General features: G+C 54.0%; 1 protein-coding gene across 2 annotated transcripts in view; it reads right to left on the bottom strand.

Moving 5' to 3' along the window:
- Window positions 1–229: 229 nt before the first annotated feature.
- The window catches only part of KIF19 (kinesin family member 19), a 34,898-nt gene continuing 11,283 nt past the window's right edge, over window positions 230–23,844 (bottom strand). Inside the window, exons 3-20 of one of the 2 annotated variants that reach the window (XM_049861427.1) lie at window positions 19,950–20,060; window positions 19,382–19,469; window positions 18,972–19,108; window positions 12,769–12,894; window positions 12,186–12,380; window positions 10,207–10,353; window positions 8,618–8,740; window positions 6,316–6,481; window positions 5,017–5,191; window positions 4,692–4,890; window positions 3,523–3,793; window positions 3,311–3,432; window positions 2,712–2,845; window positions 2,355–2,460; window positions 2,068–2,164; window positions 1,186–1,583; window positions 842–1,001; window positions 230–603 (exon numbers count right to left, since the gene is read on the bottom strand). In XM_049861427.1, coding sequence (XP_049717384.1) covers window positions 473–603; window positions 842–1,001; window positions 1,186–1,583; window positions 2,068–2,164; window positions 2,355–2,460; window positions 2,712–2,845; window positions 3,311–3,432; window positions 3,523–3,793; window positions 4,692–4,890; window positions 5,017–5,191; window positions 6,316–6,481; window positions 8,618–8,740; window positions 10,207–10,353; window positions 12,186–12,380; window positions 12,769–12,894; window positions 18,972–19,108; window positions 19,382–19,469; window positions 19,950–20,060 — 2,886 coding nt within the window. In that variant the 3' untranslated portion in view covers window positions 230–472. The remainder of the gene's footprint in view (window positions 604–841; window positions 1,002–1,185; window positions 1,584–2,067; window positions 2,165–2,354; window positions 2,461–2,711; window positions 2,846–3,310; window positions 3,433–3,522; window positions 3,794–4,691; window positions 4,891–5,016; window positions 5,192–6,315; window positions 6,482–8,617; window positions 8,741–10,206; window positions 10,354–12,185; window positions 12,381–12,768; window positions 12,895–18,971; window positions 19,109–19,381; window positions 19,470–19,949; window positions 20,061–23,844) is intronic. The other variant, XM_049861428.1, reaches the window with a different exon arrangement.

Raw genomic sequence — 23,844 nt, 5'->3', positions numbered from 1 at the left:
AAAAAGCCACTGTCAAGAAACAAAACCAAACCTCCCCACACCCAACCACAGTATGGGAAACCCCTGTCAGACCCCTCCCCAACCATCCTTTGCCCCGGTATGGGCCCAGGAGCCCCGTCTCACTAACAGCTCCCCTCCCTTCATTTTCAAGGCCTAGTCTGGCCACAGGTCGGTGCCGGGTTTTGGCAACAGGGCTGGGGCAGGGCGGGGGGGGGGGGCGGGGGGTGGAGGAGGGCAGGGACCCTGTTGTCCTGGCCATGCCTTTTGGGATCACCTCCCTTCCCCAGTGGCACTGAAGCATGGAAGGGTCAGGCAGGCACCCCACAATTCCTGGGTCTTAGGAGCCCAGGCCTTCTGAGATCCTGGGCTCCAGCTCCCGAGTCACCCCCATCTGTCCTGCCTCCACCTCCCATTTCTCTGCTACACCCCATTCAGTCTGGGGCGCAGGAGGGTTGGTTCCAGACAGGGCCCCTCAGTTATGCCGGAAACGTCCATCTTTGCCATGGGTGCCTGTGCCGTGGGGCAGGCGTGGCCCTCGAGTAGCCCGTCGGGAAATGCCAACTGGGTTTGGGGCAATGGCAAGGGGTAAGGGGTCCCCAGAGCCTGCAAGGGCAGAAAGGCTGGTTTAGAAATGCCGCCCCATCCCCTCTCCTATCCCCCAGTGGCCTTGAATTCCCTAGGGGCACAATCCCAAGAACTGGGACTCATGGGCCAGTCCCATGAATACGCTTGCAGCACCATGTTTCTGGCCAGAGGCAGCCATCTGGGCATGGAACTCAGCAGCCTCCTCCTCCCTGTGGTGGCCCAGGCCCCCCCCAGCCCCTCCCTGGCCAGTACTGACCGGTGTTCTGGCTTGGAGGGAGTCTGACTTTGGCCAAAGGCAGCGTGACCTTTCCTGGGTGCCGGACACCAGGGGCTGGGTGCCCACAGGCGGGCACCCTGTGTTCTGACGTATTCTCCATGGGACGGGGCCCCAGGAGGTGGTTCTTGGGGCGGTAAAGCTGCAGTGGTTGAAAACAGTGGAGCAAGGCCAGAGTCACACAGGGGTCTGTCCCAGCCCGGGGGACAGAGGTTTTGAGGGTGGTATCCCTGGGTGTGGGAGAGGGTGCTAGGGGAGCTAGGTGCAGGGCCCACGCCACAAACAAGGGCCCAGAGAAGACTCCCCCACTCTGCCCCTTGCCTCACCCCTTGCCCGGTGACCTCAAAGGATCGGGACCTCCGCTTTCTTCTCTTGGCCTCCAGCGACTCCTCCCGTTTCTTGCTGGGGCTTTTCTTCTGGCCGCGCAGCCAGGGCTCAGAGCTGTCCTCATGCGGCCCCGACACCTGGGCTGGGGTCTCGCCGGTGCTGCTGGACAGGTTGTCCTCGCTGGCCGCATGCTGCAGCGCGGGGCTGGGCGGCCGCTTGCAGGCCAGAGGGCCAGACGGCCGCGCATCTTCCGCCTCGCTCAGTGAGTGCAGGGACAGGCTGCTGCGCTCGGTCGCGGGCGCCGGCAAGTGGCGCCCCTCTGCTCCCAGGGCCCGCGAGCGTCGCCGCGCCGCCTTCACCGAAATGCACTTGGTGCCGGTGAGGATCTCCTTCCGCTCTGCAGGGGGACAGAGACCACGTATTCTGCGCCCCTCCTGCACCTCCAGCCCCCCTCCTTCTGCCATGGCGGAAATGGGAAGGAGGCAGGCTGCCTGGGCTTTAACCCCAGCTCCCCCACTCGTCTGCAGAATAAGTAAATTTGGACAAGTTCCTTAACCTCAACTGTAAGCTGGGGATGGTAAACCTAACACCACAGGGTGTTGTGAGGATTGAGGATTAGCCCAGGGCCAGGGGCTCCATCTAGGTTTGCTACTGCAATTATAGCTGAGTGAGGGACAGGTTCATTCCTAAATGCCATGTGTTCCCCATTCTAACGTCCGACTGTGCTCTGTATTCCTGAGCAGGTGGATAAACCCCTCTCGACAGTGGTGGCTCTCTGTAGAGTTCCTGTGTGCACTCAACAGTGTGGAAGGCAAGGAAGGGCTTTGGGCTGGGTGCCTGAGCGATGCCAGGCAGGGGCTCAAGGGCAGGCAGGGGCCCACCTTTGTGGGACAAGGGCATCTCCGACAGAGTCTCACTGCTGTCAGGGGAAGAGTTGATCCGACTGCTCAGGCTGACCAGGCTGTCCAGCGCAGGGGCCTGCGGGGTGAAGTGGTTGGGAGGAGGGAGGCCTGAACACAGCAGGGACCCTATGCCCCTCAGCAGAGATGGGAAAGCTCTGGAGTGGTGGCCATTTTGGAAAGGCTCTGTCATGACTCATGGGTGCCCACTCCTGTGTCCCCACCCCCAACAGTGGAGCCTGGGGGGCCGGCAGGTGCTCAGAGCTCACCTCCTGGGTCACCAGGCTGCCGATCTGGATGGGGGGCGGGGTGGGCACAGAAGAGCCCCTCACCTGCCAGGCCCGGGAACTGGCCTTGAACACGTGGTTGGCTTCACTGGGGTTGGCAGAGGAGGGGTGGGGTGGTGGTTGGCCAGGCTGGTCCCCCTGAGGACCCAGCCCCACCCCAGGAGAGAAGCTGTTTTCGGGAAGGAGAAGGAGCCCAGGAGTCTTGGCTCTTGACATGTGCCGCCTCCTCCCTTCCCTTCCTGCTCCAGGTCCCCCGATCAGCCCTGATCTGGGCTGGCACCCGGGATAGCACAGCAGGTGGCTCTCGCAGGACTGGTGGGAAGCAGCCCCTGGTCTCACCTCTCTGTGCTGAGGGGGGGCAAGATGCTGTTCTGCAGACGGTGAGCCTCAGAACTCAGCGTCTTCACGCTCTCCAGGTCAGAATCTGGGGTCAGCATGGCTCCTGCTGGGGCAATTTTGGGCAAGGAGCTGTCCTGTGGGGAAGGGGGTGGGAGCAGGCTGTCAGAAGACTTGGTCCTGGACCAGGTAACAGCACAGGGTGACCAGGGCTGTAACATGGGCAGGAGCCCCAGGGGGCAGTGGGCTTTCATTCTGGGACCTGAAGGATAAGCTGTGGTCTGCTGGGTATCCCCAGTGGCACTACCTGGTGGCAAGCACCTGCCTTGGGGCTGGGGGGTATCTGGGGCAGTTCTTTATATCTCACGTGGCCAACTCTAACCCTTAGACCCCGGGTGGAGGTAAGGGCCAGAGAAGAATGCCCAGGGATGGGGGCCTCACTCAGATGTGACAAGTTTTAATGGGGTAGAGGGGAAGAGAGTCAACTCCCCGGGGTGCCAGCCGGCCTGGTTCCATGCCCTTCAGGCACTGCTTTGGGCATCAGCCCCTCCCTTAGCGAGTGCCCTCAGCACATTCTTGTGTGCCCATGGCCAGGCACCCACCCGCAGGGCCCGGGAGGCCACACGGTCCATGATGGTAGCCCGCTCCAGGCTGCCCTCCTCCAGTTCCCGCAGGTACATTTCGTAGAGCTCCTCGAGGTGCTGGGGGACGGCCAGGTTGTAGTCTACGGGGGAAGAGGAGAGATCAGCGCGGGCGCTCGGACACTCCCGGACGATGGGGCCGTGGGCCCGGGTGCACGGGGCGCAGGCCCTACCGTCGATAATCTGCCGCTGGCCCTGGATGATCTCGTCACAGAGGCTGCGGTGCTGCTCCAGGCGACGCACGGCCTCGCGGCGGTGGCGGAGCGCGCCGTCGCGGAGCAGCGCGTGCGACTGCAACTCGGTGTTCTCCACCTCGAGCTCGTGCACGCGGCACAGAAGGCTGAGCACCTCGCGCTGTTCTTCAGAGCCGATGCGCCGTGGGAGCGTCTCCTCTAGGCGCCGGCCCCGCGTGCGCAGCTCGCGACAGCGCTGCTGCAGCGCCAGCTGGGGGCGATGCAGGGTCAGCCAGGCAGGGCTAGGGACCCACCTCTCCCCACCTCCCCCGGGCCTGACCACACCGCTCCAGTCCCTGGACTCTGGGCTTCCGGCTGGAGCTCCACACCCAGGTCAATTCGAGGTTGCAACCGGGAGCTACTCCTAACTGGTTCCTCCGTGCTCACCTTCTTGCCACCCTGGCCACAAAACCCCCTGGAACCAGCCTTGGTGGATATCTGCCCAGCCTCTGCCCATCTGATATCCTCAGGGCCATGCATACAGTTTACTGTGATCATAGGCTAATCGCTGGGTCCACCAGAGGCTTCTTGGAAGAAAGGCAGGGCGATCTACTTCCAACCCTATGGAGCACAGTTGTACTCTGACACACATGGGGTCACCATGAACTGGCATGGACTCAACAGCAACTGATCAGGATGCCCCGAAGCCCCTCCTGGTTTGGTTATTCCCCAGAGCAGAAGGCAAAGGCCTCTTATCCATAAAGCTACCATTTTTTGAGTCCTTATATATGCTGGAAACCCTGGTAGTGTAGTGGTTATAGAGCTCAGCTGCTAACCAAAAGGTTGGCAGTTTGAATCCACCAAGCTGCTCCTTGGAAACTCTATGGGGCAGTTCTTCTCTGTCCTGTTGGGTTGTTATGAGTCAGAATCGACTTGACGGCAATGGGTTTGGTTTTTTTGGTTTGGTATGTGCCAGGCATAACCCCATTAGGACGGCACCATGACCGTCCCATTTTACAGATGAGGAACACAAGGCTCAAGGAGGTTCAGGACCTTGGCAAGGTCACACCCGGTCTGTACCCCAAGCTCCCAGGTCTCCCTGCCCCTCCCCCTAGGTCCCGCTGCCTGGCTTCTCAAGCCCCCTCTCCCTGAACCCCAGACACTGGCACCTTCTCCTTGCGCAGCTTCTTCTGCTCGCCCACCAGGGCAGCAATGTTCTCCCGGGCTGAGGCCACCTCAGGTGGCTCAAGGTTGTCTGGCTGGTCATCGCCTGTGTCCGAGTCCTTCTCGCTGTCATCCTTGGTGAACGACTCCTTCCGCTGCTCCTCCCGCCACTTGAGGGCCCGGCGAGACTTCTCGTGCTCCCAGCTGCAGCACCCCCATCCCAGGGAGACATGGGATTTAGGCATGGAGGAGGGGCAGGACCCAGTGTACGGTTATGGTCCTGGTCCCTTGGGCCCAGGTCCAGGGGTGGCATGGGGCAGGAGTGCTTACCCAGCGATGGTGAGCAGGTGGCGGGAGGTGTCAATCTGGACCTCCATGGCGTGGTTCTCCAGCTCCAGCAGGCGTCTCCGCACATCCATCTGCTCCTGGAAGGCGCTGATGAGCTGTTCCCGCAGCTGAGCCATCTCGGTCTGCTCCCCCTGCCCACTGTGCAACCGGGCCTCCGCTGCACGGAGGGTGGGAGGGAGGGTGGGAGGTTCAGGCCAGAAATCTGGGCCCTGGAGCCCCCTCTTCCCTTTCTTACCAAACGATTGCTCTCACTTCCTTTCCAACCACTTCCTTCAGAAAGACCTCCTGGATTACTACCTTCTCCTACGCCCCAACGCCATCATTGACACTTCATGCTTCAGCTCAAAGGCGATTCCCCGCTTGCTTCCACTCGTCCTTCCCCACTGCCGTCGAGTCAATTTCAACTCATAGTGAGCCTATAGGACACAGCACAGCTGCCCCATAGGGTTTCTAAGGCTGTAATCTTTATGGAAGCAGACTGCCATATCTTTCTCTCACAGAGTGGTTGGTGGGTTTGAACTGCTAACCTTTTGGTTGACAGCTGAGTGCTTAACCACTGCACCACCAGGGCTCCCCCACTAGCCCTTAAAACCAAAGGCCATACCCATTGCTGTCATGTCAATTCTGATTCATAGGGACCCTATAGGACAGAATAGAACTGCCCCACAGGGTTTCCAAGAGCGGCTCATGGATTTGAACTGCTTAACCACTTCGCCACCAGGGCTCCCACCAGCCCTTAAAAACCAAACCAAACCCACAGGCATCGAGTCAATTTCGACTTATAGTCACTCTATAGGGCAGAGCAGAACTCCCCACAGGGTTTCCAAGAAGCGCCTGGTGGTTTCCAACTGCCGACCTTTTGGTTAGCAGCCAAACTCTTAACCACTATGCCACCAGGGTTTCCACCAACCCTTAAAGCACCTATAAAAAGTGCCCCCTTAGACACTTGAACTGCCACCTGCAGGAAACTCATCAGAACAAACACACATTCTATGAGGGAACAGTGCCCCCTCTGGTGGTGCAGGGCCCAATCTCACAGCCCTGCTCCGCAGCCCCAACCATCATGCCCTGCACAGCTGCCCCACACACACTCGTGTGATCCTACCCAATCTTCATGCCATCCCTCTGAAGCAGAGATCACCATGGCATTTTTGAAGAACAGAAGGCTGAGTGGTCAAGTGACTAGCCCAAGGCAACCCAGCTGGAAGAGCCTGGATTTGAAGCCAGCTCTGCCCGACCCCAGAGTTCCATGAGGCAGCCTGAGAGCAGACATGCACACACCTTGGATGTGGCTGAGGTCACCCCGCTCCAGCCGGCCCCGGGCCGGCCCCCGCCCCCCCTGCTGATCAATCTTGCTCTTGAGCCTCTGGATCTCGCCCCGAAGGTCAGCAATGATGCTGGTGTACTGGGCTATGTGGTAGGAGACACTCAGCAGATTCTGCTTCACCTGTGGGGAGCACGGGAGGGGGACAGAGGAGGAAGACAACATCGGCAGTCAGTCGCCCCTCCACGCAGTCATGGCGCCCTGCCTGCGGGTCTTCCTGTCTCTTTCTTCTTCCCTGCCTCTCTTGTCTTTTGGGGTGACATTGTTGTTAGGTGCCATCCAGTCTATTCCAACTCATAGTGACCCCACGTGACAGAGTAGAACTGCCCTGTAGGATTTTCTAGGCTGTAATCTTTACTGGAGCAGATCACCAGGTCTTTCGACCGTGGAGCTGCTGGGTGAGTTCAAACTGCCAGCCTTTTGATTAGCAGCTGAGGGCTTAACCATTGCACCACCAGGATTCCTTCGGGAAGACATTAATAGCCTCCTTTCTTCCAGCCCCACAACTTCCTATCATACCTACATGCCTCTGCCAGATCACATTCCTAAAATGCCACCTCCCTTGCTCAGCAACCTTCACTGGCTCCCTATTGCTTGGGGAGAATGCCTGAAGTCCTTCACCTGACACTGAAGGCCTACCACTATCTCTTTTGATTTTGTTTTGACTCACTGCTCCCACCATGGACGGAAACTTTCCTGCACTCCTGGCCCATGGCAGACACCATCTCCCTCCTGCCCTTGGAGCCTCTGCCCCTACTGTTCACACCCTCTGGAACGTCCTTGCCATCTGTTATGGACTGAACTGTGTCCCCCGGAAATATGTGTTGTAAATCCTAACCCTTATCCAAAACCAAATCCACTGCCGTTGCGTCGATTCCAACTCATAGCGACCCTACAAGAAAGACTAGAACCGCCCCATAGGATTTCCAAGGCTGCAATTTTTACAGAAGCAGACCATTACACCTTTCTCCTGAGGAGCGGCTGGTGGATTCAAATTACGTTTAGGTTAGCAGCCAAGCACTTAACCACTGTGCCACCATGGCTCCTTCTAACCCCAATACCTGTGGTTATAATCCCAGTTGGGAATGGGTTTTTGTTATGCTAATGAGGCAGCATTAGAGTAAGATGTGTTTTAAGTCAATCTTTTCTGAGACATAAAAGAACAGATTAAGCAAGCAGCAAGCAAGCAGAGATGGGGGAAGATAGATGCCAAGTCTGTATGAAGACCACAGGGAACAGAAGCTGACAGAGAGAGAGCCTTCCCCTGGAGCTGGTGCACTGAGTTTGGACTTCTAGTCTCTAGAACTATAAGAAAACATAAGTTTCTGTTCTTTAAAGCCACCCACTTGTGGTATTTCTGTTACAGCAACACTGGATAACTAGGACACCATCACTCAGGGTCTGGCTGACTGTCTCTGCAGAGTCCACCAGATCTCACCACCAATACCCACTTCGCCTTTGCCCACCCACCTCAGCAGCTGCTGTTGGCCTCGTTTACCTGCACACGTAATATTCTGCCTTGAACCATCAATTCACAATTTCCAGAATATGTCTCCTTGCCTCACTAAGCTCTGCGAGGGTTGCAATAAAACTTAAAGCCCTTGGAACGCCAGTTGGCAAATTCTAGGTGTTCAGAGAATGCACGCTGCAGTAATGGCTGGAGGTTATCCTACACTCACACCCTCCCACACACACACACACAGGGTGGGAGAGACTTAACAGATACCAAGGTCTAACATGTTCACTGGGCAGACCCGGTTCTAGTCCCAGCTCCATCATCAATCAGCAGGGGAAGTCATTTAACTTCTTATGCCTCACTTTTCCAAACTGTAAAATAGGGAGAGGAGTAACCCCTGCCTTATTCTGAGGATTAAGTGAGGTAATGTGTTAAAAGGCTCAGAGTAAGCACTCAGTAAATGCCAGCTCTTATTAGAACTAGTATGGTTAGGTGCTTTGAAGATGCTGAACGTCTGAGGAGCACCTAAAGGAGGGAAAACGGAGGGGGATGAGGCAGGTGGGCACAGATCTTCGAACAAGAGGAAGGAGGCCCTCAGGAGCTATGGGCTTCCTGGCAGACAGGCAGGTGTTGAAAAGTGCATGATACGGGCACAGGGGTGACTCTGGGCTAGGGACTGAGTCCAATGCAGTGGGAGCCGGTACCAGAGAGAGCAAGTGGGGTGGCATGGCCTGGAATCAGTCTAGGGGCTCAAATCTGGGCCCGGGAAGGCGTTCCCTGGATGGACAGACTGGGGCCCTTACCCTGGTCTTAATGTTCTTGGCCCGGCCGGCGTAGGTCAAGGTGTTCCGGGATTCCTCAAAGGCACTGCTCGCTGGGCTGATGTGGGCTATCATCACCGTGCGGCTGTTCCCCCCTAGGGAGTCCTGAGGAGGACGGGGGCTGTGAGCTGCCTGGGCTGACTCCCCCACTCCACTCCTGCCAGGCTGCTGAGGACACTGGCCGTGTGCCTCCCCACCATGCGCACACACACTCACACACGTACATACACTCACACACATACTCTCTCACACACACACACACTCACACACACGCTGACACCCACACACCTACATATTCATACACACCTACACTCTCACACACACTCAAACACATATATTCTCACATACATATACACACACACAGTCATACACGTACACACACACACACTCTAGGCTCTGGCTGCCACCATGAAAATAACTGCCCTGAGTGGCAGTTCCCCTGTCCTCCTCCCTTTCCCACTTCTGGTTTCCTCTTCAAAACTTGCATTTAAGGGTTTTTTCTAGGATGCATCCTGGACAGGGTCTGCTGGCTTTCGCTCTCCCTCCTCTCCCCTTTACAGGCGGCTGGGAAGCAGTCAGAAGTCAGCCAGTCCACATGCCCCCATGGGGTCCTGCCCCTTCCCTGTCCTCCCCTATCCCCCTGGCCTCCAGGTCTCCCCTTTTCTGACTGCTGATAGCACTGCTGGCTCAGCCGGTGTGTGGGAGGGTACACACCTTTGGCCACCTTCTCCCCTACCCTGAGCTTGGCCGTGGTGTCTGCCACAAGTCCGCACCATCGGAGGGAAGAGCTAACAGCATGAAGAGGAAGGAAGCCTCGGCTCCAGCAGTGACCAGCTTTGTGACCTTCAGCAGGTTCCGTCACCTCACTAATGCTTAGCTTCCTCACTTTTTAAAATGGCGATAGTTTTGCAATTGTTCCTATGTCCCAGGGTTGTGGGCGCAGTAACGAAGGCCGGCCGATGGCAGCTAAGTAAACTAGGTAGGTTAGAGCAGACGGGCTCGTTTGCAGCCTCCTTCCAGCACTTACTTAGGAAAGTTACTTAGCCTCTTGTGCCTCAGTTTCCTCATCTGCAAGTAGAAAGAGTAATCCCTCGAACTCACAGGGTTGTTGAGAGGACAAAACACACTAGTAGGGGTGAAACTGAACGCAGAGCCAAGCCAGGACTGAACACTCAGTTATGTTGCTATAACTAAAGGCCAAGGGCACCCCTGTACAAAGGAGGTGGTCACCAAACGGCAGACGCCATGGGCCACGAGGCCTGAGCCTACAAGTCTGGGTGTCTCTTGGTTCTCTTGGACCCAAAGTCCTGGGAGGTGTCAGCTCTGTTCTCTCCTAGCTGCCTGCCCCTTGCTTAGGGCTGCCAGGTAAAATTCAGGGACTCAGTTACATGTGAATTCCAGATAAAAATGATTAACTTTTTTAGCCTAGGTTCCAAATATTGTACGGGATATACTTATACTAAGTTTTTTGGTAGCCGTTTGTCTAAAATTCAAATTTTACTGGGCGTCCTGTCCTTTTATTTGCTACACCTGGAAACTCTCTCCTGGTGCCCACTGGCTGTGGCTGGTACCTTCAGGAGCCGGGTGAGCTTGCTGTCGCGATAGTTGATGTACTTGTTGCCACTCTTGTCACTCAGCGCATTGATGCAGTTGCCCAGGGCCAGCAGGGAGCGGTTGATGTGGGCGCCCTCCTTCATGCGCTGCCCCCGGTTCTGTGTCTGGGTGAGTGGTGGATGCGACTGTGGCCTTAGGGGGCAGGGACTGGGGTTTCACCTCAACCACCCCTTCCATGCCCTGGGTGGTTCTGGGTTAGAAATTCCTTCTTCTCCCTTGGAAGGAGTCTGAACAAGAGTGATAGCTGGGGACTTCTGAGTGGGACAGAGAGTGCCCAGGGCTTGTCTCCCCCAGGGCTGGCCCTGAGGCACAGCTGAACACGCAGCAGCAGGAATGAGAGGGGAGGGAGGGAGGTTGTGGTCCTTTTCTCAGGCCTCCCAAATAGCTCCGCTGAGAGCCAGGCACACCCACAGGCACACCCAGAGACACACAGCACTAGAGGGCACTCCAGGCTTCAGGGCCAGGAGGAAGGAGAGGGGTGTGTGTGTGTGAAAGAGAGAGAGAATGAGTATGTGGGAGTGTGAGGGTGTGACTGTAAGAGTATATGTGAGTGTAAGAATGTGTGTGTGAGTTGTGTGTGTGAGTGAACATGTGAGAGTGCGTGTATATGTGTGTGGGTTGTGTATATAGGTGTGAGAGTGTGTATGTGCGAGCAAGAGTGTGTGACTGAGTTGTGAGCATGTGAGTATACTGTGATGGTGTGTGAGCATGTAAGGGTGTGTATGTGTGAGTGTGAGAGAGTATGTGTGTGAGAAAGCATGTGTGTGTGAGAGCATGTGTGTCTGAATGTGAAAGCATTGTGTGAGTGTGAGAACATGTGTGTAAGTGTGGGTTGTGAGTGTGGGAGGAAACATGTCATTGGACAGTGGGCTCCTATCCTTGAACTTGCAGGACAGTGTTAAGTGTTGGGGGGAGAGGTTCTGCCCACAGCCCCCTGCTCCATGAGAGGTCTCAGCCCAGCCTTCACCAGGACCAGCTGGCTTTAATGGCCAGAGGAGGGTGTACCCTCGTACCCTCTCTTCCCAGACCACAGCCCAGTTCCATCACCATCCTGCTCCCTGGTAATCCTCGGGCCTTACTGGAAGAGAAGGGTGTGTTTCCCCACCCTGTTCAAACCCTAACCCCATACACATGTACGAACATGGAACCCTGCTCATTCTTGCTGGCCACTGGCCTTTCCCTGCACTGTCTCCAGCGCCAACAGGGATGTTGCTCAGCCTCCTCTTTCCTGTGGCCGTGCAGCCTTGAAAGTACCCTTGGAAGGGCAGTGAGCCTGCATGCCAGGCGGTGCTGTCTGTGCAAGGCCTCAGAGCCAGGCAAGCAGGGCTTAGTGGGAGACAAAGATGCTGGAGAGGTGGGTGGCAGGGACCTTCTCTCCTTGGTGTGGTCGGAGAGACCGTCTACAGGCTCCTGCCCTAGCCAAGGCCCCCAGGCAGGGCTTTGTGTCTCTCCCTCTGCGGTTAGTTCTCTTCCTGCTCCCCACATCCTCCGATCCTTCTCTCCCTTCCCACAAATAGCCCCTCCTTGGCTCTTCCTCAGGACACCCCTCCTCATCCTTCTCCCCTCTTTTGCTCCTCCAGGACATTCCTTAGGCCCTTACAAGGGTGTACTGCTCCTGCCTAAGGACAGCCCTCCCTCAGCCCCTGGGGAGCCGGGCTCACCCAGAAGGCCATCATCCTGCCCTCCCCCTCCCCAATACCCCCATTCCCACCTGGGAGCTGGGCTCACCTGATAGGCCATCAGCCTGCCCTCCGCCTCCCCCTAAGATCCTCCCAGCCCCACCTGGGAACTGGGCTCACCTGGGAGGCCATCGTCCTGCCCTGCCCCTCCCCCTGAGGCGCAGCCCCATCTGGGAGTCAGGCTCACCTGGGAGGCCATTAGCCTGCCCTGCCCCTCCCCCTAAGACCCTCCAGCCCCACCTGGGAGCCAGGCTCACCTGGGAGGCCCGCTCCGAGCCGGCCAGGTCAATCATGAAGAGGCGGCCCTGCCGCACCTCCTGCAGGATGTCCTTGATGCGGCTGCGCTGGCGCACAGCCACCTGGAGCACAGCGTGAGAGCGCGACGAAGTCTGGTTGGCAGCCGTGGGCTCCTGCGTCCTCTGCCGGTTCCCCTTCATCAGCAGCTGCATGATCTGAGTGCGGGGGCGGGGGTGGTGATTCGTGGGGACCTGTGGGGGGCTTCTGCAGGGACTTTCACAGAGAGGAGGCATCCCCAGAGCTAGGGGAGCATGTCCTGCATCTGAGAGCGGGGGAAGGGCCCAGGCTGGCTGGGGTCTGGGGAGGTCCCTGACCCCAGGAGCTTTCTGTGTGTAAACAGGGAGGCTGTGTTGCCTGCTCACCCCCTCCCCCAGGGTCAGCAATGCCAGGCAGGGTGACAGTGTGAGAGTCCCCCTCTTGCCACCTCTCAGGATTCTCTGGGTCTGTCCCAGCCCAGCCCAAGCTGAGCTTCAGTCCCCAACGCCTCAGGCCCCCTCAGGTGGTGAGTGTCCCTGTTCCTGCCCCTGGCTGTATCAGACTCGCCTCTTTGGCATTGATGGTGGAGACCTCGGTGATTCCTGCCACTTGGATCACCCCCTTGGAGTCCTCCCTCAGCTCCAGGTATCCCAGGGCGGGGTTCAGCAGGTCCCGGATCATCTCGTTGTAGATCTAATGGGATGGGTACGTTAATGGGTGACAGGACACGGGTCCAGGCCAGAGCCAGGCTCCCACACTGTCCAGTAGGAAGGAGACAGGAGCTCAAACTTCCTGAGCTCCTTGCTGAGAAACCCAGATTAGGGGGCCAGCCCCTTCCTTTCTATGGGGAAACGAGGGCTTCAGCATCCACAGGGACACATCAGGCTGTCTGAGATGTGGATACAAGATCCATCAAAACCAAGGGGTGGCCTTTTGCAAACAGACTGAACACTGGGACAGGGGCTCAGCCCTTGGGATCTGACCAATGGCAGGAACACTCTGGCCAGCTGGGGGACCCCTTCAGATGGATTGAAGTATGTCCCCCAAAAATATGTGCTGTGAATCCTAACCTCGATGCCTGTCATTATAATTCCATTTGGGAATGGGTTGTCTTTGTTATGTTAATGAGGTAGGATTAGGGTAGGATGTATCTTGAGTCAATCTCTTTTGAGATACAAAAGAGATTAAACAAGCAAGCGGAGAGAGATGGGGTAAGACAGATGCCAAGACACATGGAGATCTCCAAGGAACCAGGAAGCAGAAGCTGAAGAGACAAGGACCTTCCTCCAGAGCTAACAGAGAGAAAGCCTTCCCCTGGAGCTGGTGCTCTGAATTTGGGCTTCTAGCCTCCTAAACTGTGAGAAGATAAATTTCTGTTTGTTAAAAGCCATCCAATTGTTGCAGCAGTAGATAACTAAGTCATAATTTGGTACCGGAAGAGTGGGGTGCTGCTCTAACAAATACCTAAAATGTGGAAGTAGTTTTGGAATTGGGTAGTGGGTAGAGGCTGGAAGAGTTTTAAGGTGCCTAATAGTAAAAGCCTAGATTACCATGAAGAGACCGTTGGTAGAATTATGGACATCAAAGGCAATTCTGCTGAGGGCTCAGAAGGAAGTGAGGAGAGCTATACAGAAAGTCTCTGTCATCTTAGGGAATACATATGGTGCCAGCAACAGAATGTTGCTAGAAATGTGGACATTAAACGTGTTTCCGGTGAGGCTTTAAAAGAGAATGATGGACATGTAATTAGACAGTGGAGGAAGGGCCGTGGTTTTTATGCAGTGGCAAAGAACATCTCTGAATTGTGTTCAAATATTTGGTGGAAGCGAGAACTTGTAAGTGGTGAACTTGGATAGCTGGCTGATAAGATTTCTAAGCAAGATCTTCCTCTCCTGTTTTTCTTTTGTCAGTTTGGCCAATGGTTTATCAATTTTGTTGAGTTTTTCAAAAAAACAGCTTTTCGTCTTGTTAATTCTTTAAATTGTTTTTCTGTTTTCTATTTCATTTAGTTCAGCTCTAATTTTTATTATTTGCTTTCTTCTGGTGCCTGTGGGTTTCTTTTGTTGCTCTTTCTATTTGTTCAAGTTGTAGGGATAGTTCTTTGATTTTGGCCCTTTCTCCTTTTTGGATGTGTGCATTTATTGATATAAATTGGCCTCTGAGCACCGCTTTTGCTGTGTCCCAAAGGTTCTGATAGGAAGGGTTTTCATTCTCATTGGATTCTCTGAATTTCTTTATACCATCCTTAATGTCTTCTATAATCCAGTCTTTTTTGAGCAGGGTATTGTTCAGTTTCCAAGTGTTTGATTTCTTTTCCCTGCTTTTCCTGTTATTGATTTCCACTTTTATGGCCTTACAGTCAGAGAAGATGCTTTGTAGTATTTCAATGTTTTGGATTCTGCTAAGGCTTGCTTTATTACCTAATATGTGGTCTATTCTAGAGAATGTTCCATGTGCACTAGAAAAGAGAGTATAGTTGGTTGCTGTTGGGTGGAGTGTTCTGTATATGTCTATGAGGTCAAGTTGGTTGATTGTGGCATTTAGATCTTCCGTGTCTTTATTGAGCTTCTTTCTGGATGTCCTGTGACCGAAAGTGGTATGTTGAAGTCTCCTACTATTATTGTGGAGCTGTCTATCTCACTTTTCAATGTTGATAGTTTGTTTTATGTATCTTGCAGCCCTGTCATTGGGTGCATAAATATTTAATATGGTTATATTTTCTTGGTGTATTGTCCCTTTAGTTATTATATAGTGTCCTTTCTTATCCTTTCTGATGGATTTAACTTTAAAGTCTATTTTGTCAGAAATTAATATTGCCACTCCTGCTCTTTTTTGATTGTTGTTTGCTTGATATATTTTTTTTCCATTCTTTGAGTTTTAGTTTGTTTGTGTCTCTAAGTCTCAGGTGTGTCTCTTGTAGGCAGCATATAGACAGATCTTGTTTTTTAATCCATTCTGCCACTCTCTGTCTCTTTATTGGTGCATTTAGTCCATTTACATTCAGGGTAATTATGGATAGGTATGAATTTAGTGCTATCGTTTTGATGTCTTTTTTTGTGTGTTGACAACTTCTTTTTCCCACTTGATTTTATGTGCTGAGTAGATTTTCTTTATATATTGTCCTTTCCTCATATTTGTTGTTGTTGATTTTGTTTCTGCTGAGTCTGTATTTTTCCCTTGTATTTTATTTTGATGAGTAGGATAGTTTGTCTCCTTTGTGGTTACCTTATTATTTACCCCTATTTTTCTAAATTTATAACCAACTTTTATTTCTTTGTATCGCCGTATCTTCCTCTACATATGGAAGGTGTATGATTACATTTCTTAGTCCCTCTTTATTATTTTAATGTTATCTGCTTTTATATAATGACATCGCCGTTACCCTGTGTTGGGCTTTTTTTTTAATCTTGCTTTGTTTTTTTTTGTTTTTGGATTTCCCTGTCTGGGTTGACTTCTGGTTGCTCTTCCCAGTGTTCTAGTCTTGGGTCGATACCTGATATTATTGATTTTCTAACCAAAGAGCTCCCTTTAGTATTTCTTGTAGTTTTGGTTTGGTTTTTATGAATTCCCTCAACTTGTGTTTATCTGGAAATGTCTTAATTTCACCTTCATATTCAACAGACAGTTTTGGTGGATATATGATTCTTGGCAGGCAAGTTTTTTCCTTCAGTGTTTTAAATATGTCATCCCATTGCCTCCTTCTTGCCTGCATGGTTTCTGCTGAGTAGTCCAAGCTTATTCTTATTGGCTCTCCCTTGTAGGTGACTTTTCTTTTATCCCTTGCTGCTCTTATAATTATCTCTTTATCTTTGGTTTTGGCAAGTCTAAGCAAGATCTTAAAGGGGCTCCATAGTTTCTCTTTGCCACTTATAGTAAAATTCCAGAGGAAAGAGATGGACTTAAAAATGAACTGTCTAAAATGAAAACAGAACTTAAAGATTTGGAAAATTCTGTTGTACAAACTAAGGATACATGTCCTAGAGTGTTTCACCAGGGACATGGCTACACAATCTTTTGTTAAAGAGATTAAGCCTGTGACTGATGGATCTAACCAACTACCATAGCAGAAAATCCATCAGCTTAGGCTAAAGGGACAGAGAAAGAACAAAAGGAAAGAATACTATCTGCCTCTTGGAATACTATATAGGCAGGAAACAGGCCAAATGAGCTGCATCTGTTGTCCCCCAGGAAAAGAAAAGGACCATTCCTGGAGTAGCTCAGAGATCAGCAAATTGTTGGAAGAAGCACAGGAAGCAGGACCCTCTCAGTTTCAAAGGGTAGGGCCACAGCCTCCTAGGTTTCAAAGAGTTGGATCTTTGCCAACTTGGTTCCAGAGTGTGGGGCTGCCATTAAGGTGTGCCAGGGGGATGGGGCTGCTGCCCAAATCTGAGGGGACAAGGCTGCCATGCCCAAGGGACAGAAGAACCATAACTGCTCTGGCCAAGGGGGTGGTATTGCCACTTGGATAGACTAGGAGCATGGGGCTGCCCAAAGCCTAGAGTACCAAGCTGCAATCCCAGTGGGCCTGGAAGACAAGGTAGAAGCCCAGGGCCAAGGGGCCTCCACCCAGAATCCAGATGGCATGGCCAACGCCCTGAGTCTGGAGAGTAGGGCCATTGCCCAGACGGTCCCAAAGAACAGAGAATTATGTTCAAGCCTGGAGAGCTAATGTAATTTGTTCTGATGGGTTTTCAACTTGCTTGGTTTCCCTCCAATTTCTCCCATTTGTAATGAAAATGTCTACCTTGTGCCTGTTCCACTTTTATATTTTGGAAACAGATAACTTGTATTCTAGATTTCACATGTTCACAGATGAAGAGGAATTTTGCCCCAGGATGGAAATACGCCTACTCTCAATCGCATTTGATTTGGATGATTCAGAAGATGAAATTTTGGACTTGGATTTGATTTAAGACTTTTGGGATGATGTGATGCGGTGAATGTGCTTTGCATGTGGCAAGGACATAAATGTTATAGATTGAATTGTGTCCCCCCCCCCCCAAAATGTGTTGTAAATCCTAAGCTCTATGCCTGTGGCTATAATCCCATTTGGGAATGGGCTGTATTTGTTATGTTAATGAGGCAGGATGAGTGTAGGGTATATCTTTAGTCAATCTCTTTTGAGATATAAAAGAGATTAAACAAGCAAGCAGAGAGAGATGGGGTAAGATAGATGCCAAGACACATGGAGATCTCCAAGGAACCAGGAAGCAGAAGCTGAGGAGACAAGGACCTTCCTCCACAGCCAACAGAGAGCCTTCCCCTAGAGCCAGCTTTCTGAAATCAGACTTCTATTTTCTTAAACTGTGAGAAAATAAATTTTTGTTAAAGTTACCCACTTGTGGCATTTCTGTTATAGCAGCACTAGATAACTAAGGAAGATAACATATATAACATAAAGAAAACAAAAATCCTCACAATTGGACCAATAAGCAACATCATGATAAATGGAGAAAAGATTGAAGTTAAACATTTCATTTTACTTGGATCCACGATCAACACCCATGGAAGCAGTAGTCAAGAAACGATGTATTGCATTGGGCAAATCTGCTGTAAAAGATCTCTTTAAAGTGTTAAGAAGCAAAGATGTCACTTTGAGGACTAAGGCGCTCCTGACCAAAGCCATGGCGTTTTCAATCTCCTCACACACGAGAGCCGGGCAATGAATAAGGAGGATGGAAGAAGAACTGATGTCTTTGAATTATGGACTGCCAGAAGAACAAACACATCTGTCTTGGAAGAAGTACAGCCAGAATGTTCCTTAGGAGGGAGGATGGTGAAATTACGTCTCATGTACTTTGGACATGTTATCAGGAGAGACCAGTTCCTGGAGAAGGACATCATGCTTGGTAAAGCAAAGGGTCATCAAAGAAGAGGAAGACCCTCAACGAGATGGATTGACACAGTGGCTGCAACAATGGGCTCAAACATAGCAAGGATTTCAAGGATGGCTCAGGACCGGGCAGTGTTTTGTTCTGCTGTACATAGGGTCACTATGAGTCAAAACTAACTCAATGGCACCTAACAACAAGAACAGATAACTAAGACAGGCCACCCCTGCTGGTTGCTAGGCAACTCACCTGCCTCCCCTCCAAAGTGAGTCTTGCTGGCTGAGTCAACACCATGCTGGCTGGGGCTTGCCTTACTCTCCCCCCTCTCCCCCGCCCCGCAACCCAGAAGCTGTCACCTTGGAGATTATCAGCTCCTCCTAGCGGCCAGAGCCAAAGGGAGGCCAGCGCACTGGCTCTTCCACCTTCTGGCCTCTCTGCATGCCCCACACCCACTGTTCCTGGTTGTGCTCCTGCAGGTGGGCTCAGGGAGGCTGTGGCTCAGTAGCTGAGGCCTCCAGGCTCAAGCCTGTACCTGCAGCATATGCTCTCACCTGTACCTGTGTGGGCAGAGTGCCTGGAGGAAGCAAGGCAGGGCAGGTTGGTCTGCTGTAAGAATGGGACTGTGAGGATGCAGGTAGCAGATGGCAGGGTGTGTGGTGGAGTTCTGTGCTCACTGATGGGTGAGGCAGGGCTTGGCTTTAAAGCCACAAGGCCCTGAGGTTGACTCTCTCTCTGCTCCCTCACATCCTGTGTGACTTTGACCTAGTTTCCTAACCTCTCTGAGCCTCAGGTTTGGGTACAGAGGGGTTAACAGCATGGGTGTACGGGAGCAGCAGTGATGAGCTCCCGGGAACCTGCCCAGTGGCCTGGCCTGGGAGCTGGGCCAGCCCCATCTGACCAGCCTCTTGTCCAAGCCCAGCGGCCAGGGTGGAGGCTCACCTCCAGGTAGGACATGGACACCTCATACTCCATGTCATTGCTGGTCTCCTCGATGGCGTGGAAGAGGTCATTGAGGGTTCGGACGTAGATGCCCGGCTCATGGTCTGTGCCCAGCATGGTGTAGGTTTTCCCACAGCCTGAGCAGGACCGGGGGTGGGGGGCAGGATTGAGACCTTGGTGGGTACATCCAGTCTGTCCTAGAAGCCGGGCCCAGCCAGATGGCCGGGGAGGCAGTGGGGAGCAGAGGCGTTGGACTGGAACCTTGGGGTTGGAAGGTTCTGGGCGGGGTTGGGATCAGCCACAACTCGACTCCTGCCCAGCTGGAGCGAGGGTAGCTCTCTGAGGGGGCTTATTTCCCAAGGCAGAGACCCCAGGGGCATTGCAGGCCTCTTCTGGGTCTGCCCCCTCACCAGTGGGGCCGTAGGCAAAGACAGTGGCGTTGTAGCCCGAGATGACGCCTTCAATAAGGCTCTTGGTGGTGGCCTGATACACCATCTCCTGCAGGGAAGAGGGGACCATCAGCAGCGGGGAGACAGGCAGGCAAAGCACAGATGCCCACGGGCATGCCCAGCTCCCAAAAGGGAGAAGTGATGTGGGAGTGGGGGAGGGGTGTCTCTGCTTTCACCCCAGGGTGGGGACGCCAGCTTGAAACAGAGCTCAGGACACCCGAGATGCCTCCCCCCATAGCTGCCTTCTGGCCCCCAGCCCGGGGACGCATTGCACCTGCTTCTGGGAGCATCCTGCAGATGGGAAGACGGGGGTCCCCCGGTTTCAGCTTCCCTGTCACTGTGCTCCACCTGCCCCCTCCCCACCAGACAGGCTTCAAGGGGCCAACCAGGCTGTGTTCCCTACAGGGTGTGTCCACTTCAGCCAGTGCTGCAGGGAGGCTGGGAGTCAAGGGCAGGGTCCCCTGAGTCTCCCTCCAGAGTAAGGCAAAGGGCCGAGAGGTGCTCCTGCATGCCCCCAGAAGCACCTCACCTGGGTGGCAGTGAAGTCAAAGGCCACGTCAAACAGGTAGGACTTTTCCCGGGAGCGGTGAGCCCGCAGGATGTCATCAGGGTCCTCCATGGGGTCCATGAGAATCACCATCTGCAACGGGTCCCGGGGCAGGCTGGCACTCACCAGTTCCCAGGTCAGCTCTCAGAATTCACTAAGCCTGTGAATTCTGACCTCACCTGCCTCACCCTCAAGTTAGGACATGGGTAAGGAATGGGTGGCCCAGAAGCCTTGGAGGGCACCCCTGGATTCGAGGTCCTGTTGGGGGTTGCAGAGCTGGCGAGCCCCATGCCCTGAGCCCTGGGTTGCTCCTGCTCTGCATCAGGCTCCCCAGGAGTGAGGTTGGGAACACTTGACCTCGGATGCCTAAAGAGGAAGCCCCAAAACAAACGCCCCTGCAAGGAACCCGAGAGGGGAAGCACCGTGGGGGATGCCCAAGCCATGGTAGGCCCCAGACCCCAGGGTGGGGGGGCTTCCTGTAAACCCAGCACCACACCCCACACAGCCTGTACCAAAGGAGGAGCAACAACCACAATGCCTTGCACTTCCTGGCCATTCTTTTGTGTCAGGATCTGTTTTAAGCACTCACACATCTGAGCTCCCCACAACTGCAGGTGGTGAGGACAATTCCTGCTCCCACTTTACAGATGAGGAAATCAGGGCCCAAAGTAGTCACTTGCCCAAGGTCACACAAGTGGAGGAACCAGGACTCCACAGACTGAAGCCCCTCGCTACAGCCAGGTGCCCTCTGCGGCCCTGCCCAGCCTGCTTGGCCTGCCTCAGACACTGGGTGGACCGAGGGCCAGGACAGACAGCTGGCTGGTGGCTAGTGGGAGAGATGAAGAAAGGAGATTGGGTTTGGAAATAGCCAACTTGTGGCCGAATGAGGCTAAGAGCCTCAGTCCCCGCCTCTGTCAAATGGGGACAACAGTATTATCTACCTAGAGGGCCATGTCTAGCCCGTGAGATGACATGTGTAATGTGCTCGGGCATGATGCTAGGCATAGACTAAGTGCACAACGGTCTTTGTTCAAGGGGCTGTTAAGAGGGAGAGCAGGGGCCAAGGCAGGGTAACGGGAAGGTCTCCTGCTCCCTGCACCACCTTCCCCCACTGAAAGGTCACTGGCTCCTCTAAGTGCTGCTCTGGGCCAGGGAGTGCCTGGGGTCCCTGGGGTCCTGGCTGGGGCCAGACAGCCAGGGGAAAACACGCCGCTGCTATGCTCCACTCTAATGAGGTGGAGCGAAGGGGCCCGGCCAACAGATGAGCCTCACCAGCCCCTTGCTGTTCGTCTTCTGAGGGGAGAGGAGGCCTCATGCCAGCCCCCCTCCCGCCAGATAATAACAATCGCTCATGACTATTGAGTCCTTTTACATAAATTAGGAGGGGTTGTTGGTTAAGCCCACTCAGAGGCACCTCGAAAGAAATGCCTGGTGATCTACGTCTGAAAAACCAACCGTTGAACACTCCACGGAGCGCAGCTCTACTCTGACACCTGTGGGGTCGCCGTGAGTCAGAGTCCACTCGGCAGCAACGGGTGGTGGTGGGACATGGATGAACTCACTCACGATTATTATCCTCAGAGGGGAAACTGAGTCACCAAGTCACACGACCAGGGTTGGAGCCCTGCCCACCACACTGAGCTGCTACTCACATGCCCCCTCTGCTCCTCCACGCCCACAGAGGGGGCCTTGTGGGGCAGGGGGGCACTCACTGTGCAGCCCCCATGTGCACAGCCCTCTGAAGTCTAACCCTCGGAGACGAGAGCAGGTCTGAGCAGTGAGCAGAGTCCAGGTAGAGGCAGTGAGGAGGGGGTGGCTGTCATATCCTGCCCCCCAAGGGAGCAGACAGAAGCTGCTCCCCTTCCTGGGTCAGTGTGGGGGCCAGGTGGCAGTCCTGGGAAGGGGTGGGGAACAAGGCATGGGAGCAGCCACTCGGAGGCAGATGCAGAGCTGGGAGCTGGCTGGGCTCCAAGGGACCCATGACTCCTGCCGCCAGGGTCCCTCTGGGTCAACCCCAACCAACTTGAGGATTTGAAAAGTTCCCCCCCCCCCAGAAGGATGACAGCCTTGAGGCTCCCAGCAGACTTGCCTCCTTATTCTACATACGCCTGACATCAAAGCCCCATTCCTTAGCCACCTGGAGTCAGGTGTCTGCTCACGGCACCTAAACTGACCACAGACGCTCGGGCCCCAGCAAGGCTCCTTCTGGGATTCTCAGGGGAGGAATGAGGGCGGTGGGTCTCTCGCTAGGAGGCCCAGCACCAGGAGCCTCCCCCGGAAGCCTCATTCCATGCAGGTTCCAGGTACACCAGGGAGAGGGGAGGCCCCAGACTGGCTAGGCGGGGTCTGTGTGGGGAAGGACTGAGGCTGCTGACTTGAGCCCTCTCACAGCTTGCCGAACAGTGGGTGGCCACTGTGAACTGAGTATAAGCAGTCTGTTACCTGGGTGCCCACCCATCCTAGCCCCTGGCACCTCCTCACCGCTGTGGGCCCCATGCCCTCTGAGCCTCCTCCTGGATCAGTTCCTGTCCCAGGCCCCAGAGCCAGCCGTGGCAGCCCTGCTTACATTTCAGACCCCACTGCATGAGTCCCAGTGGGTGTCATGGGCACCTGACCAGCCGTACCTGCTCTCCTTCGGTGCCAAGCTCTGTGGACACGGGAGGGGCCAGCGGCCTGAGGTTCACCCTCTGGGGTCTTTGGTGCTGGGGATCTCATCCCCCACCACTCACCTGCCCGTGACCCCCAGACACTGCCAAGTCCCAGGGCACCCAGCACCCTGGGCACTGACAGCCTGAATCAGTGCATTGTCAGCATGGCCACCATGATACCCGTTAAAGAAGGCTTTGTCTGGGTCCCCATGTATCTGGGCCCAGCCCCACCCCACCCTCCAGAGTGTCACCCCCACGCCTGTCCATTCTGGCACACAATGGAGCCCTTGTGTCCTCAGCCAGGTGAACTGGAGCTGAGCCGGGAGGACTGGGGGGGCTGGAGGGCTACTCCCGGGCACGCGTGGAGACCAGCACAAGGAGTTCTGGACAGTTCACCAGGTTTGCTGAGTGAAATGTGGCTTTCTGCCCTCTGACACTCACCGTCTAGTGGGGAACAGATCATTTTATTTTATTTTACTTTTCTCTCTCTCTTTTTTTTTTTTATTGTAGTTTAGATGAAGTTTACAGAACAAACTAGTTTCTCATCAAACAGTTCGTACACACATTGTTCTATGATGCTGGTTAACAACACCATGACAAGTCAATACTCTCCCTTCTCAACTCCGTGTTCCCTATTACCGGCTTTTCTGTTCCCTCCTGCCTTCCAGTCAGTCCCTGCCCCAGGGCTGGTGTGCCTCTTTAGTCTCATTTTGTTCCATGGGCCTGTTCAATCTTTGGCTGAAGGGTGAACCTCAGGAGTGACTTCATTACTGAGCTGAAAGGGTGTCCGGGGGCCATACTCTCCAGTCTCTGTCAGGCCAGCAGCAAGTCTGGTCTTTGTTTTTGAGTTAGAATTTGGGGGAAGCAGATCATTTTAATAACAAGGGAAGTGCTGGATTATAGGTGGCGATGGGAGCGAGAGGACTCATTGCCATCAAGTCAATCCCGACTCACGGAGGCCCCATGTGTGCAAAGTGGAACTGCTCCATAGGGTTTTCAAGGCTACGTGTGACTTTTTGAAAGCAGGTCGCCAGGCCTTGCTACCAAGGTGCTTCTGGGTGGATTCAAATGTCCAACATCTTGGTTAGTAGTCAAACGCTTAACGATTTGCACCACCTAGGGACTCAGGAGCAAGACGGCAAGTGCTTAATACAGTCGCACCACTAGGGGAAGTCTTCCTGGAAGAGGTGGCTCCACATTGAGTCTTAAAGGATGAGCAGGAGTTGGCC

Source organism: Elephas maximus, chromosome 19 (genome assembly GCF_024166365.1).
Source record: "Elephas maximus indicus isolate mEleMax1 chromosome 19, mEleMax1 primary haplotype, whole genome shotgun sequence".
Taxonomy (NCBI): Eukaryota; Metazoa; Chordata; class Mammalia; order Proboscidea; family Elephantidae; genus Elephas; species Elephas maximus.
Note: the sequence above shows the minus strand (reverse complement) of the source record. Positions and strands in the feature narration are given on the sequence as shown.